The sequence below is a fragment of the Eptatretus burgeri genome, chromosome 16, assembly GCF_056783735.1.
Source record: "Eptatretus burgeri isolate ZD-2024b chromosome 16, Ebu_testis_v1, whole genome shotgun sequence".
NCBI classification, from domain to species: Eukaryota; Metazoa; Chordata; class Myxini; order Myxiniformes; family Myxinidae; genus Eptatretus; species Eptatretus burgeri.
The window spans coordinates 59,126,204-59,141,185 of record NC_140976.1 but is presented as its reverse complement, the minus strand read 5'-3'; the positions used below and the strand labels follow the sequence as shown (position 1 = coordinate 59,141,185).

Sequence of the window (14,982 nt, the reverse complement as noted above, 5' to 3'; positions counted from 1 at the left end):
ATCGACAATCCGGAGATTGACCCTGTAGCGCGTGGACAGAACAGTTGGCTAGTTTATGGTGTGTTAAAAACACCTGTAGCTGGGTTTCAGCGTTGATCCGGAGGCTGCGACTAGATTGCCACGTTCGGTGGGCGCGCGCGGCCACAATTGGGCTAAAGGCGGTCGTCTGCACGCCGGACGGGCAGAAATCTACAACAATATATATTTTAAACCATACTGAACAAGGGCCAGCCATTTTGACATGCGTGCGGGAGAATTGTTTAATGCAAATCTTAGATGTCTATTTCTCAATGTTGGGCATTATTGGTCAAGCTCAATGAGCAAGTAAGTAAGTAAATAAATAGAAGTCCATTTAACTCACTTGTCCGTAATCATAAATCCCCCATTCACACACACACACACACACACACACACACACACACACACACACACACACACACACACACACACACACACACACACACACACACACACACACACACACACACACACACACACACACACACATACACACACACACACACACACACACACACACACTCTCTATTCAAGCTCATGGGGGTACTTGCATTAACACAACCTTTTACTTGGATTAATTAAAACACGACAACAGGCGACGATGTACAGATTAGCACAGCAAGAAGGAATGAACCTGGAATGCCAGCATCATGAGCTGTGAAGTTTCACGACATCTCAAAATACAATTACTTCTTTGGCTACATCATTATTTCTTCCACAGACTATTAAAAGAAACCTCATCTGTTCACGTCCGACATATTAACCATTTCGCCAGAAACAGCAAATTGAGCTCAATAACAATCCATCATCTCCTCTTCAAACCAACCACCCCTCCAGGATTCAGCTTGGAGCAAAACAAAAGAAAAGTCCAAAACGTCACTCCGTTCTTTGTCGTGAAGGCCACGCTCGCCGTATTACCGGCAGTCCCCACAGCTCCCCTTGCACGGAGTTTTTATTGACCAGTTTGCCGTGCCAGGTGCAAGGCCAGATGGCTTTTACAGCACAATGGGCTACTCGCTTCCAAAACAACATCAGCACGGCCAAAAAGCTCCACTCCGACGTCAAGGGGTCACCTGGGGTCCGGCGTAGCACCCGCACGCACGTAAGATTGTATCCAGTGCATGACTAGGCATATTGACAATCCCATCTAATAACTGTTTTCCAAACAATCCAAAAAAAATACAACAGCACGTGGCTCAACAGGTATGTCGGCAGTGAACAGAAGAGGGGAGATAAAATTGCAGAATAAAAAGGATCTCAGCAAAACAAAATTGGCAAGACAAAGGTCAGACCGCACGAGGAAGAGATGACGTAGATGGGAAGAAAAAAACAGAAAAGGAAATGGAAAAACGAGATAACCTGAAAGCCCGATGCAAGAAAACTGACCTTTTGCGGCACTCTCAACATGAGCGATCTCCTCGGGCATCCGGAGGCAATCCGTGTAGTGCTTCTCGCACATGCTCACCAACATGTGCAGCAGCGTGAAGCTTTGGTCGATGGACTTTGTTTCCCGGAGCTGTACGGACATATTCTCCATCACTTATGGATGTGACGGCACATGGTGTCAAGCTGTTTCTATTCACATTGGCAAGAAGTAGAGCAAAGTTTGCTTATCGGCTTCTGGTGTTAATGTAATTCAATGGCTCAACCAACAATGTGAAGGGGCTGACAAATTGTGTGGAATGTGGATCATTATAATGAAGTGAATGAGGCATCAGTGATGCTCAGCGTTAGCAAGCACATTTCTAACCTGTCCCATCGAGTTATATGTTTACTATAGTGGTGACAGCAGGGGTAGCTGCATCGCAGAGCATGCCAGCTATTCTGTTTGGCATTAACTGGACATGAAGGATCTCACAGGATCTTCACAATACCCTACAGTGTTGCAAACCTGTTAGGGATAGGGTTTGTTGCATTATGCCACCGAGTCTGGTATGTGGTTTGCCATTGCCTACCCAGATATATATATATATATATATATATATATATATATATATATATATATATATATATATATATATACATATCTGGGAAGGCAATGGCAAACCTCCAGGATAACCCCTACCAAGAAACTGCTTCAGCAGCACCGACGCTTTGTACCCGAGTATGGTACATCTGAATCAGAAGAATGTGAAGATGGCCCCCTTAAACATCTTTTTCCTGAAACATCAAACATCCTTCCCCCCCCCCCCCCAAAGCTGTTTAAATGTTTGGTTTTTTTTTTTTTAACTTTTTTCCATAAAAAGCCATCCTTCATGAGGATGGGGTCCAACTTCTATTGAGGAGTGGTCCAACCATATCACCATGCATTCTGACCGTTCGGGCTTAGGATGTGTGTTTGATTGACCATGTACTTCAGCCTTCGGGCTGAGGAGCATGTGTATGTAGGTGCACGTCCCAAGTTTAACCTGGTCTATGATGTGGAGCCTATACAACTCTTTTGCCAGAAGAGCCAATATATATATATATATATATATATATATATATATATATATATATATATATATATATATATATATATATATATATATATATATATATATATATATATATATATATATATATATATATATTGTTGTGGTTACCAAATTCGCAAACCACCATTCAGGTCCCTTAGGTGAGATATCTCGGTAAGTATATGTGTAGTTAGGCCCAAACCCGTTGTCTAGTGGGAATACATGTCATTTATGCGTGCTGCGACTCTTCAGGATAGCCGTTTTTCTTTTACTATCTTTATTTTGGACCAACCGCCATGATTACCACCGCCAACCGCGTCTCAACAGTCGTCACAACATCAACCACCCACAACGCCGCTTCACCACAACAGCCACGACCTTTCCCGTCACACCTCGCAACCGTCGCATCGCCACCGTTCTTGCGCCGCTTGTGGGTACCGGTATTGGACTCGTGCAGGGCGCGCGCCGAACAGCGTGTACAAAACCACGGATTTTCCGCTCCAAAAACGGATCAAAAACGACACACGCCCACTTTTGTTCCGTCCAATCGGTGAGCGAGGGGCGATTTGGCCCCGCCTCCAGGGCGTTGGAGGGCGGTCGCTATATGCAAATTCATGGATCAAAATGCATTCACGCCCACTTTTTCTCGGGCCAATGGGGAGCAAGGTGAAAGGTCGAAGGCAGGGGGTCAAAGGCGAAGCCACGGGGCTTATATAAGCGGCTGCGTTCGTCAGAAAAGAGGTTGGTTGGTCGTCGTAGTCGTCGTGTGCGTTGGAGTCGGAGCGAAGAGGACGGAGCTGTGGAGAGGCGGCGAAGGCAGACGAGGGGGTGCTCGCGTCGTGCCGGGAGCTGCACACCAGGGAGGCCGACGGCGCGACCTGGTCGAGGTGGAGACGCTCGTCGCGGGACTCGAGACAGAGTAAAAATCCTCCTTTCCCCGAGCATCAGCAACCCCCTCCTGTTTCCCCCCCCGCGCTGAGATAGTGCGACCACGGGGGCCCCTTTTCCCACCCCCTACCAGACACTGTCCGCGAGGCCCGCGGAGTTGAGGCACCATCGCCGCTCCGCGTCTCATCACCAGACGGGTAGGCCCGACCCGGTCTCGGCCTCCGGCCCGCCTCATCCTTGAGGGTGTTCTTTTTCTTTGCTTTGGGTATGTGTTGTCGGCGCCGTCTGTGAAGTAGAATTGTATAAGTGTTGCCGTGTGCTCGGTAGTCGGTATTAGCTCTGCATTGTGTCTTCGCTTTTACATTTGCTTTTTGTGTAAAATTGCATTGTGTTTCTCTTCTTTTCTATGTGCTTTTGGTGGAATTGTATATGTGTGCTTTCCCTTCATCGCGAAAAAATGTGCTTTATGTTGAACTGCTTTCCCGCTTCGCTTCGTCATTTCTCTCATTGAATCCTCATCTTGCTTCACGTAAAGGGTTGGTAGTGGGCTGAATACGCCCGATAATTAATCGAACCGTCGAGGCCGACGATAACACCGCTCGGTTATCCCGATAATACGGAACGGGTCGCTTAAGTGGCCCGTGTCCGAAGTCGACCTGCGGCGAGGTGCGATCGCCCGGTCTACCCTCCGTGTGGGTACTTAGGTAGGTCGAATTTGGCGAGCAACCCTATCCCACGCGGGGGGCCGATTGGCTCGATCGCGGTGAGACCGAAAGGTCCACCCGTGACTGGTTCCCGGCGTTAGTCCGAGAGGGTCACGACTGGATTGTCCATCCGGTGGGCGACGTGCCGCGATTCGAGTTACGTGGCCGTCGGCACGCTGGCGGGCGCGAATCCGTAACACTGGTGTCAGGTCGTGCGATACAAATCCATCGCCCTCCTCGCGGCACTGGTATCGGAGAACAGGAAAACGGGCTCTCCTGTCTCCAGCTAAATTCACGGGAATCGGTCCAGGGGTGAGAAAAGCGACCCCCGATCCCCTCCAAATTACGAGCGAGCTAAATTAACCCTTTACGAGAAGCAAGATGGCGTCTCAAGGCGAGCGGGAGCCGGGGGTATTAGAAATGGATGTAGAATGTGTAGGATCCATGGTCCAGGATGGAATCCCCGTGCAGGAAATGTTGGTTGTACAGGAAAACGAACTCGCCCAACTGAACCCAGAGCCCGAAATGGGTGCGGCAGCGGCCGCGGTGTATGACACCCTCCCCTCCCCCTCTCCACCAAAACCCCCCGACCCTTGCCGAAACGGCTCACCCAAGCGCACCCGACATGGCCCAGCGATGCGCCATGCTGGCGGCAATGACAAATGAAATGAAAAACGAAATGAAAGGCATGAACGAAAAGATAAATGCGAACATGAACGAAAAGATGGATGCGAATACACAACAAATAAACGAAAAGATGGATACAAACACAAACAAAATGAACAAGCAAATGAGGGAAGAAATGAAAAAGCTGCGGGGTGAGACGCAGAACATGGGCCGATGCCTGCAGGCGGGCATGAAGGCCGTGACAAAGGAAATAATAATAGTTGAGACAAGGGAAGTAAAGGGTGAAGAGGTGACCGAGTTGGCAGAGACACGGGAGACAGAAAAAATAGAGGAGAGACTGCACGATGAAGACGGGGTAAGTGACGCACACACACACACACGGAGGTAGTGGAGGATAATGGGGGTGAGCTCGCGGAGCGTGGAGGGACCCAGTGCGAGCACCTGGATGGCCTCCTCCAGGAACGAGGGGAGGAAGTATGCCCCCTTGAGGCGAGTCACGACCAGGTGAGTTCGGTCGTGCTTTGCGAGGTTGAGAGGACGGGTGCTGTGGACAGGTGCACGCCGAGCTTGGGGGGGTATAGAGGCCCCGGAGACCCTTGTGGGGACACAAATCCCCAGTGTGGTTGTCCCTGTGTGTGTGGTGCAAGGTGTGAGTGCGTCCCCGTGTGTGGAAGCGACCCCGTGTGTGAGTGGTGTGGTGGCGATGGTGCCAGAGTACGTGCTTCCCAGCACGCCGTGTGTGGATGAAACGGCCAGTGTGGATGAGGCACCGCGGTTGAGTGCCCCCGCGTGTGTGAGTGAGGCACGAGTGAATGGAGCACCACGTGTGAGTGGTATGGGTTATGCAAGGGAGACCGTGTGTGTGAGAGAGCGGTATGTGAGGGAGATGTCGGTTGGCATGCGGGAGCACGCAGCCGCGTCTCCCGGTGTGAATGTAATGGAATGGAGTGTGAGTGTCGTAACACGCAGGTGTGCGTGGGTCGAATGGCGACGACGGCGACATGTGAGGAAAGAAAGCCGAGTAGCGGCTGTAGCTACTTCGGGGACCGTGCCGGGTTCACCCAGCAGTGAGCACGAGGTTCGTGCTGTGCAACGCACGAGACCGCCACGTGCTCGCTTGCGAGAGTGAAGTCCCGGTCCGGAAACGCACGCGGTGGATTTGCCGATCCCGCGGACGGACAAAGTTTCGGCAGGTAAACGGATTTGGACCGGACGGGTTCTCCACGCGATCGTGTGTGTTAAGCTCCAACGGGCAAAGCACATGTGTTCGCGTGGGGAACCCCTCGAGACGTGGGGCTTGTGTTTTTTTTATGCGCACGGTGACGCCATGGCTGCACGTGGGGTTGGAATCCGGCAGGAGGGGTATCCCTGCCGGATGGCACCGTCCAAGGAGGGACGAGGAACACGTGCAGCTGCATGACGTCACAGGCAGGTGTAAAGTGCGCGAGCTCTGAGTTGCCGCACTGGTGTTGGGCATGAAAAAAAAAAAAAACAAGCCTCACTTTCGGGTGCACAGGATTCCTGGGCAAGGGGTGGAAGACCCCCTTGACCTGGGCACAGGATGGAAACTAGTTAGGGGGAAGGGTTAGCTTAGTTAGACCGACTTCATGGGGCAGGGGTAAGTCCTCATGGAGTCCGTGGAATGGATTAGGTAGAGGGATTTAGTGAGCTTTAGGTTGGGAAATAAAATGGGAAATGATTTTTGAGTTAGGAGACAGTGACAGACTTGTGAATGTGTAGCGGGGACGTAGCTTAGCTACGTAGTGTTAAAAGGAACGTGCTGTAGTTTAAGGGACGACGTGGGAGCACGAGTTAGTTAGGGGAGGTAGTTCGAAGGATGGCAGAGTTCAGCGGTGTGTGTGTTAAAGGGTTGGTGAGGTGAGTACCTGTTGGGTGAGTGAGGCCAGCGGGTCTGTGTGAGTGGAGCGAATGGGGAATGCATGGTGCGATGAGTGATTGGGGGGAGGAGTGACTCCCGCCCAAGGGACCCCGGGGTCAGTATAAAGTGAGTAGGGGGTTAGTCAAATTTGAAAAATGGAGGTCGTTTTGTTGTTGGTGGGTGTGTAGGCTCGAAACCCGTTTGGAGGGGTGCAGGAGCCCTGTTGACGGGCTTGGGAGCGTGGCTGCGAAAGGTGAGTATCGCTGAGTGGGTACCCCAGGCACCAGGCTAGTCGGCCGCGGTAGGCCATGGGCCCATGGGGGGCCGGGATAGCGTAGTGGGCACGGGTGCGCCTGCTTGGTGCGGGGGCCCGGGGCGCCATTAGCCGCGTGGGCAGTGTTGTGGGCAAGGGTGACCCTCGGAAAGGGGCCCGGGAAGCCAGCCTGCCACGTGTGCGTTTCAGGGGAGGTGCCATGGGGGGCACTCCCCGGTGTTAGGGAGCTGGTAGGCTCGGAGGCAGTGTAGTGCCCGGGGGTGCCATAGCGGGAGATTCGGCAGAGGGTCGTGCCTGCCAAAGGGAGCCACGTGTCCCAGCCATGAGACCGTGTGAGGGCACGGAGAGAAAATTGGGGGGCGAGGCCCGAAATTGTGAGGACACCAACACAGGCGACGGGAATCTGGGTTGTTAGAACCAATAGTTTAAGCGAGAGGCGCTTGTTGAAAGCCCCGGGGTAGTTTAACAGTTAAATGGTTAGGGTAGATTAGGAAGTGTACCCCTCCGCACCATCCATCCCCTCGCTGTCGTTGTGGGCCGCTGGACCCACTTGGTGTTAAGATCGCCGAACTCTGGGGAGGCCATTCTGAGGCTTCGTTGGGCCTCGGCACAGGACGTTAGCTCTCCCTTATTCCCCTCCGGGAAGGGAACGTAGGGGTTGGGAGTAGGCTAGGTGACAGAATAGGTTAGCCGAACAAAGACGATAAAGGGGGTTAGGGGACGATTTATAGTGGGGGAGTAAAAATAAAAACAACAAAAAAATAAGTTGGGGCTAAATTGGGGTTTGACAAATTAAGGGAGTGGGTATGTACAGTGACAGGCAAAGGCGATAGGTTGGGAGGGAGACAGGTAGGTAGGTCCGAGCCCGCCTTCCAAGTGGCCAGCACCACCGCACTCCCTCCACCAACCTCCACGGAACGGCAAAGGCTGGCCAACTTCATCGGCAGCTGTTGTTTTGCTGCAAGGCCTGTGCCGGCTGGATCGTCTGCAGCTGCTGTGCTGCAAGGCCTGTGCCGGCCGGATCATCTGCAGCTGTGGTACTTCAAGGCCTGTGCCGGCCAGTTCATCTGCCGGCTGTGTTTGCCTGCAGCGGCCTTCTTCTGCGGGCTGTGTTTGCCTGCTGCCTCTGCCTTTGCCATGTCCACTGCCCACGTTCACCAGCCCCGTTCAATTTTTGCTTTGCCCCCCCCCCCCCTGTTCATTGCCATGTGCGCCAGGATCCGCAAGGCAACAGTTTGCAAGCTGCGAGAACTGCCCTGTTGGCAGCGACAACACGGGCCTGCAGTGGCGGCCCGTGCACCGTGTTTGTGTCCATCCATCCATTCGTTGTGCTCATTGCGTGTGCCACTTGAGCTGGCACGGAGACTGCGTTTGTGCAGCCCATGCACCGTTGTGGTTCATGCATGTACACAGCATGTACAAAACCACGGATTTTCCGCTCCAAAAACGGATCAAAAACGACACACGCCCACTTTTGTTCCGTCCAATCGGTGAGCGAGGGGCGATTTGGCCCCGCCTCCAGGGCGTTGGAGGGCGGTCGCTATATGCAAATTCATGGATCAAAATGCATTCACGCCCACTTTTTCTCGGGCCAATGGGGAGCGAGGTGAAAGGTCAAAGGCAGGGGGTCAAAGGCGAAGCCACGGGGCTTATATAAGCGGCTGCGTTCGTCAGAAAAGAGGTTGGTTGGTCGTCGTCGTCGTCGTGTGCGTTGGAGTCGGAGCGAAGAGGACGGAGCTGTGGAGAGGTGGCGAAGGCAGACGAGGGGGTGCTCGCGTCGTGCCGGGAGCTGCACACCAGGGAGGCCGACGGCGCGACCTGGTCGAGGTGGAGACGCTCGTCGCGGGACTTGAGACAGAGTAAAAATCCTCCTTTCCCCGAGCATCAGCAACCCCCTCCTGTTTCCCCCCCCCGCGCTGAGATAGTGCGACCACGGGGGCCCCTTTTCCCACCCCCTACCAGACACTGTCCGCGAGGCCCGCGGAGTTGAGGCACCATCGCCGCTCCGCGTCTCATCACCAGACGGGTAGGCCTGACCCGGTCTCGGCCTCCGGCCCGCCTCGTCCTTGAGGGTGTTCTTTTTCTTTGCTTTGGGTATGTGTTGTCGGCGCCGTCTGTGAAGTAGAATTCTATAAGTGTTGCCGTGTGCTCGGTAGTCGGATAGCTCTGCATTGTGTCTTCGCTTTTACATTTGCTTTTTGTGTAAAATTGCATTGTGTTTATCTTCTTTTCTATGTGCTTTTGGTGGAATTGTATATGTGTGCTTTCCGTTCATCGCGAATAAATGTGCTTTATGTTGAACTGCTTTCCCGTTTCGCTTCGTCATTTCTCTCATTGAATCCTCATCTTGCTTCACGTAAAGGGTTGGTAGTGGGCTGAATACGCCCGATAATTAATCGAACCGTCGAGGCCGACGATAACACCGCTCGGTTATCCCGATAGTACGGAACGGGTCGCTTAAGTGGCCCGTGTCCGAAGTCGACCTGCGGCGAGGTGCGATCGCCCGGTCTACCCTCCGTGTGGGTACTTAGGTAGGTCGAATTTGGCGAGCAACCCTATCCCACGCGGGGGCCGATTGGCTCGATCGCGGTGAGACCGAAAGGTCCACCCGTGACTGGTTCCCGGCGTTAGTCCGAGAGGGTCACGACTGGATTGTCCGTCCGGTGGGCGACGTGCCGCGATTCGAGTTACGTGGCCGTCGGCACGCCGGCGGGCGCGAATCCGTAACAATATATATATATATATATATATATATATATATATACCTTCCTTACATTTGATTTTGAATTGCTAGATAGCTTGAGACCATTTGTAAAAACAACTGCATGCCTTTAACATTACAGCTACTTACAAACCATTTTGGGGTTCGAGGGAACAAATTTAAAGTTGCATCGCACTTCATCCGAGCTTATTACTTCGCAGCCATTCCCAAGTTGCAAAACCTGACTCGCCTGATATTCAAGTATTCATTTCAGGAAAAGAGCAGAAAATTTTCCAACTGAACGGTGGGGACAAAATACTAAGTCAAGTGGAGGTATCAGCCAAACACTGGCATATTATATCACAACTGCCATGTTTTTTTTTCGCTACATTTTTTGCAGGTACGCCATATTAACGGCTGACATGACAGCCCCGAAGCAGCAGCAACAGCAACCTAATCTGGGGGCAATTCTTGCCTGGCCTGACTATAAGCTGCAATCCTGGTGCTATGCAAGGACGCCGTTGCATAAATGACGATGCCATCCTTCCGAAAGGGTCTGTCCTACCTACCGGCATTCATTGGTGGATGTTAAAGATCCCACAGTGTATTTCAGAGAGAGTAGGCCATTGTGTGGCAGTACTTTGGCCAAATTCCTCTCCTACCCCTAACAAGAGCACCTTATGACAAAATGATGACCTAAGTGAAGTCAGCCACAGAAGAGTCGACTTGTCATGGTTGCCTCGCTGCTCCGTCATGCGTTTGGGGGAAATAGGTGATGGAGATGACACAACTTTTATCTGAGGAACTTGGGCACAACTTGCTCAAAGTCAAACTTCCACTGCGGTTTCCCACAGTTTCCCACTGCACAAAATTCACTGCAGCCTCCAAACTTAAAATAGATTTGATTATATTCAAGATTCACTTGAAATTCATGTCAACATTTGTTTTGTTTTGCGCTGGAATATCAAGGAGAATTCTGTACAAATGTTTGACTGGTGAATGAAAATTGCTTCCAATTCATCAAATCGACTCGTGGCAAAGTGGTGCCTGCTACATCATAGGGATTGGTGCTTTAAAGGTCATGTGTGTTCAAAAGAAAGTGTTTCTGAGCACTTTTTACCTTGCTCAGGAATCCAAGCTGGAAACCGAATGCTTGTCCGTGGCGCGAACCGGAGTTCATGAAATTTCCAATGAGCAGCGCGAGCATGAGGACCTGGTGGAGAGACTTGCTTCGCCGCACCTCATCGCAAGCAGTCGTTGCCGTGGCAATGGCCGGCCGCAACGCCCCGGCCTGCTCCTGAAACTGCAACTTGAACAGGATGCACGAGAGCCGAGGCCGTAGCCGACGTATGGAGCTCAGCTGCGGGAGAACGAGAAGAAAGATGTTGAATTAAGAGCTGAACGAGTATGGGGATCACGAGTAAGAGCAGGATCAGTCGCAAATCAATACTGACCACGACACCAAACTGCTCTGGCTCCGAAAGGTTATTGTAGTCCGAACGGAGTTGTGCCAAACTATCCATCTGCTCTTGCTCGGGCAATTGCTGCAACAGGCTCTGGAACGAGATCAAAAGCATTACAATACACCCACTGTCTTCGGTTGTCTTCGTAACCAAGTGGGAAATTAACTTTTCAAAAACTTTATCTCATAAACTTACCAAAAAAAAATCAAACAATATCTACTTTTAATCACACAGCTGTTAAAACCACTAATTCTGCACAAAACCACAACAGCCACACATCTATGACATTCATGACTTGTGCGTTGGCACAAAAATGTGTCCATTGGCAAAAGGTACTCAATAAATAAAAACTTATTATTATTAGCGTTTTAAAAAATATTTACAAAAACAATTCAGAGTTATTCATATTCCTTGTAAACATGCAAATCCAACAATGCCGGAATTTGGAGGATATGCACGAGGAAGTGGCTCAAAAACACAGCGACACACCGAACGCTCCGCAACACGTGTGGAAGGATGCATTGTTCTGCAGCATGGGAACTCAGCGGCAAAACTTCCTGTGTTTTTCCCCTCTCGATAGCATCTTTTCGTTGAGAAAAGCAATTTGGCAAAAATATTATATGTATGTCAAAGAAACACCATCTGCATCTCACAAAGCCAATTACATAAACAGGATTGTCGATGCCTCGGGTCCTGAACCGTGAACCTCATAAGGGACATGCGTGCGTTTCAGATTCTCAGCAGCTTATTCCTGCGTACCTGGTCCTATTTTTCCACGTACCCTTCAAACCACACAGTGATGGCCTTTTCTAATGCATGTTCTGAACTCCGGAGATCGTGGCAAAAGAACAACAGAGGCAATTCTCATTCCAAGCTGATGATCTCTTTCCTTTGGAAGGGTGCCTCGACATTCCAGATTAATAAGCAAATTCTACTGTGGAATTGTAGCATATTCTGACAACTTTCAAGAAAATATAACCAAAATTACTGCAATCCCACACCGTTATTCGAGTTCAGAAGATACGGCACTCATGAAGGGTAAACATCCTGAATTATGAAATTCAATCATGATAGGTGATCAAACAAATGATACCATCCATCCATCCATTGGGACCATACTCTGTGCAGAGCGTTGGTGCTGCCTAAGCAGTCTCCTTGCCTATTGGGCACAATCTTGGACGGGTCGCCACTCCGACACAGGATAATAGCAAGCTGGCACTCATTTTCGCAACCTCGAAAGGATGACAGGCACAGTCAACCCCACCTGGTATTAATTCAACAGCTGAGTGGGATTTAAACTCAGGATCTTAGAATCCCAAGCCCACCACCCTAACCATTAAGCCAACACCAGACATAAATGATACCAAGACAAGAAAAACAATCGGTTATCAAGAAAAAGAGCAATCAGGTATTGCAGACTCTGACCAGGCCTTGTTTTGTGTGGTGTTTGTGTGGTGCGTAGTGCAGACGTAAGGTTATATTCAAACAGACTTTTTTGGTTTTATTGTTTCATTTCATGTTCCAATCGTATCTATTTTATAGATGTGGTCACGTTCATTACTTTATAGATGTATTCACATTCTAACAGTACTTACTTTAGAGACGTGCTCGCTTTGTAATAGTACATACTTTATAGACAATCGGATCAAAAAAAAAAAAAAAAGATAACGTGTATTGCTGGCTACCACCAGGTGGCATTGTGGCCTACGTTAGCACATTATGTGTGGACAAACAGACAGACAGACAAAAACAAACAAACAAACAAACAAACACTGAACTGATGGCTCAAAGCAGTTCCAGCCGAAAAGGGCTCCTGATGACTACACAAGGTGTTCAAGCGTACCAGCTGAAGGATGTCGAACATCCCCAGATGAGTACAACTAGATGAGACATCCTGCTTAATTCCCCATCTGAAGAATTAATCTTCATCGTGCAACACCCTGCTCAGAGGGCCAGCGCAACCACGAGGCAAACTAAGTGGTTGCCTAGAGTGAGAAAAAAAAAATAATGAATGAACTAATCAACAAACTAACAAACAACCCAAATGTAATACCCTCTGGTGAAGGTAATAAAACAAATGCGATTCAAATTATTTACAAACAGAAAAACCAAAACAAACTAAAAATGACACTCGGTGGAGAGCATCCCTCCGCCAGGCTGAACAGTTTACGTGTTGCATCCCACCGAGAGGTTGGATCTGAATCCGGACCTAAACCACAATCGAATCGGCTTGTTCTCGTCACATATCCAACTCATCCACATCGTTTCGTTTGAATCCGTCCACAACGTTTTCAGATATCGTGCTACATATCGTTTTTGGCCCCATCTCTGAATGGTGAAGAATCATTTACAGAAATTATCGGATCTGAATCAAGATCTTCACGAGAATCGAATCAATCTGTCCTCGTCACACACCCAACCTGCCCACCGAGTTTCATCCAAATACGTCCACAACTTTTTGACACGTCCTGCTCACAGAAAAACAAACAAGCAAGAAAGATTTCATGCATAGCACGACACTTGCGAAATCCATAAAACAAATTTGACCAGAAAAATAATTGGTGCTTCAATTCAATGACCAAACACGCAAATCCTGTTCAAATTTCTCGTCAATCGGAGGAAAATTAACGATTTTAGAAATGAGGCCTGTGTTGACTTTTTGACCTTTCGATCTCAAAAATAAATTAGACAATTCGTCATATAAACAGACATAATAACACACGCGACCAACCAATATACTTAAAAAAATCTTCGATTGTCGCAAGTAACAAACAGACGAACAGGGGTGACGACATAACATATGCCTGGTGTTGGCTTAATGGTTCGGGTGGTGGACTTGGGATCCGAGGATCCCGAGTTCAAATCCCCCTCTGCTGTTGAATTAATACCAGATGGGGTTGACTCTGCCCGTCATCCTTCAGAGGTCGGCAAAATGAGTGCCAGCTTGCTGGTATCCTGCGTCGGAGTGGCGACCCATCCAGGATTGTACCCAATCACCAAGGAGACTGCTTAGGCAGCACCAACGCTCTGCACAGAGTATGGTCCCAAGGATGGATGGATGGATGGACATTACATCGGTCCACCTTCGGTGGCAGAGATAACAAGCTTTTTGCTTTCATTGATGCAAATAAAGTCCGAGTCTTACCTGCACCATAGCCTCGGAAATCCTCTCCTCATCCAAGGACACAATGATTTCTTTAATCTCATCGTAACTAATCCGGAATGATCCCAGAAAGATAGCTGCGTGCAAAATTGAACGTTGTTACGTTAAATCCAAAGCAATTTGGACATCCATCACGAAGCAGCTCAAATGCTAAGTGACATTTAAGCTACTTACAAAGGTTTTGTGCAGTCTTCCCATCCAGAATTTTTAATTCCTTCACTTTCCTCTTCTGCACAGCAGCCTTCTTCCCATCAACTTCATCGTCTCTCTTGCCTTGGAAACAAAGACAAACATTCCACTGATGCGCAATCATTCACTTCAATGCTCCTTGCTCTACCCTCCTTCAACATACAAAACTCACCACCTTTGATCGACGACGATATTTCGTAAAAGTTTATTTTTATTTTTTATTTCTTAGTCGGATATGCACAAACACACACGTAGAAAATGAGTTTTCGCAGACTTGTTCTCGATTCTCATTTCGATTGTTATTGAAAGCTCGAGTTCATGGAACACCTGACCCTGTGCAGTCGAGAAAAAAAAAAAAGGACATGGGCAGGGTCAGAGAGCGGCAAATTTGATCGGTCGTGATGATGTAAAATGCCGTAATGTTTTATCCAAGCATTGCAAAAGGGAAGGGTTTTGAAAAGTGCTAAAAGACAATTTGTGTTCTATCGTATTCAAGTATATAAATAAATTGAAATAAAGCTATGGTTTTAAAGGCTATAGAATATTTTTTCAGAAGTTTACCGTTGTTTATGCAGTGTCTTTTACACCACCGTATTTCACAAGTTACATGAGTTATTCAT

General features: G+C 49.2%; 1 protein-coding gene across 4 annotated transcripts in view; it reads right to left on the bottom strand.

Annotated features, from left to right (window-relative positions):
• LOC147011133 (protein diaphanous homolog 2-like) overlaps nt 1–14,982 on the bottom strand; it is a 119,204-nt gene that overhangs the window by 21,555 nt on the left and 82,667 nt on the right. For all 4 annotated transcript variants that reach the window (XM_085859920.1, XM_085859917.1, XM_085859918.1 and 1 more), the window contains exons 17-21: nt 14,348–14,446; nt 14,156–14,250; nt 11,002–11,103; nt 10,668–10,907; nt 1,405–1,534 (exon numbers count right to left, since the gene is read on the bottom strand). In XM_085859920.1, coding sequence (XP_085716046.1) covers nt 1,405–1,534; nt 10,668–10,907; nt 11,002–11,103; nt 14,156–14,250; nt 14,348–14,446 — 666 coding nt within the window. The remainder of the gene's footprint in view (nt 1–1,404; nt 1,535–10,667; nt 10,908–11,001; nt 11,104–14,155; nt 14,251–14,347; nt 14,447–14,982) is intronic.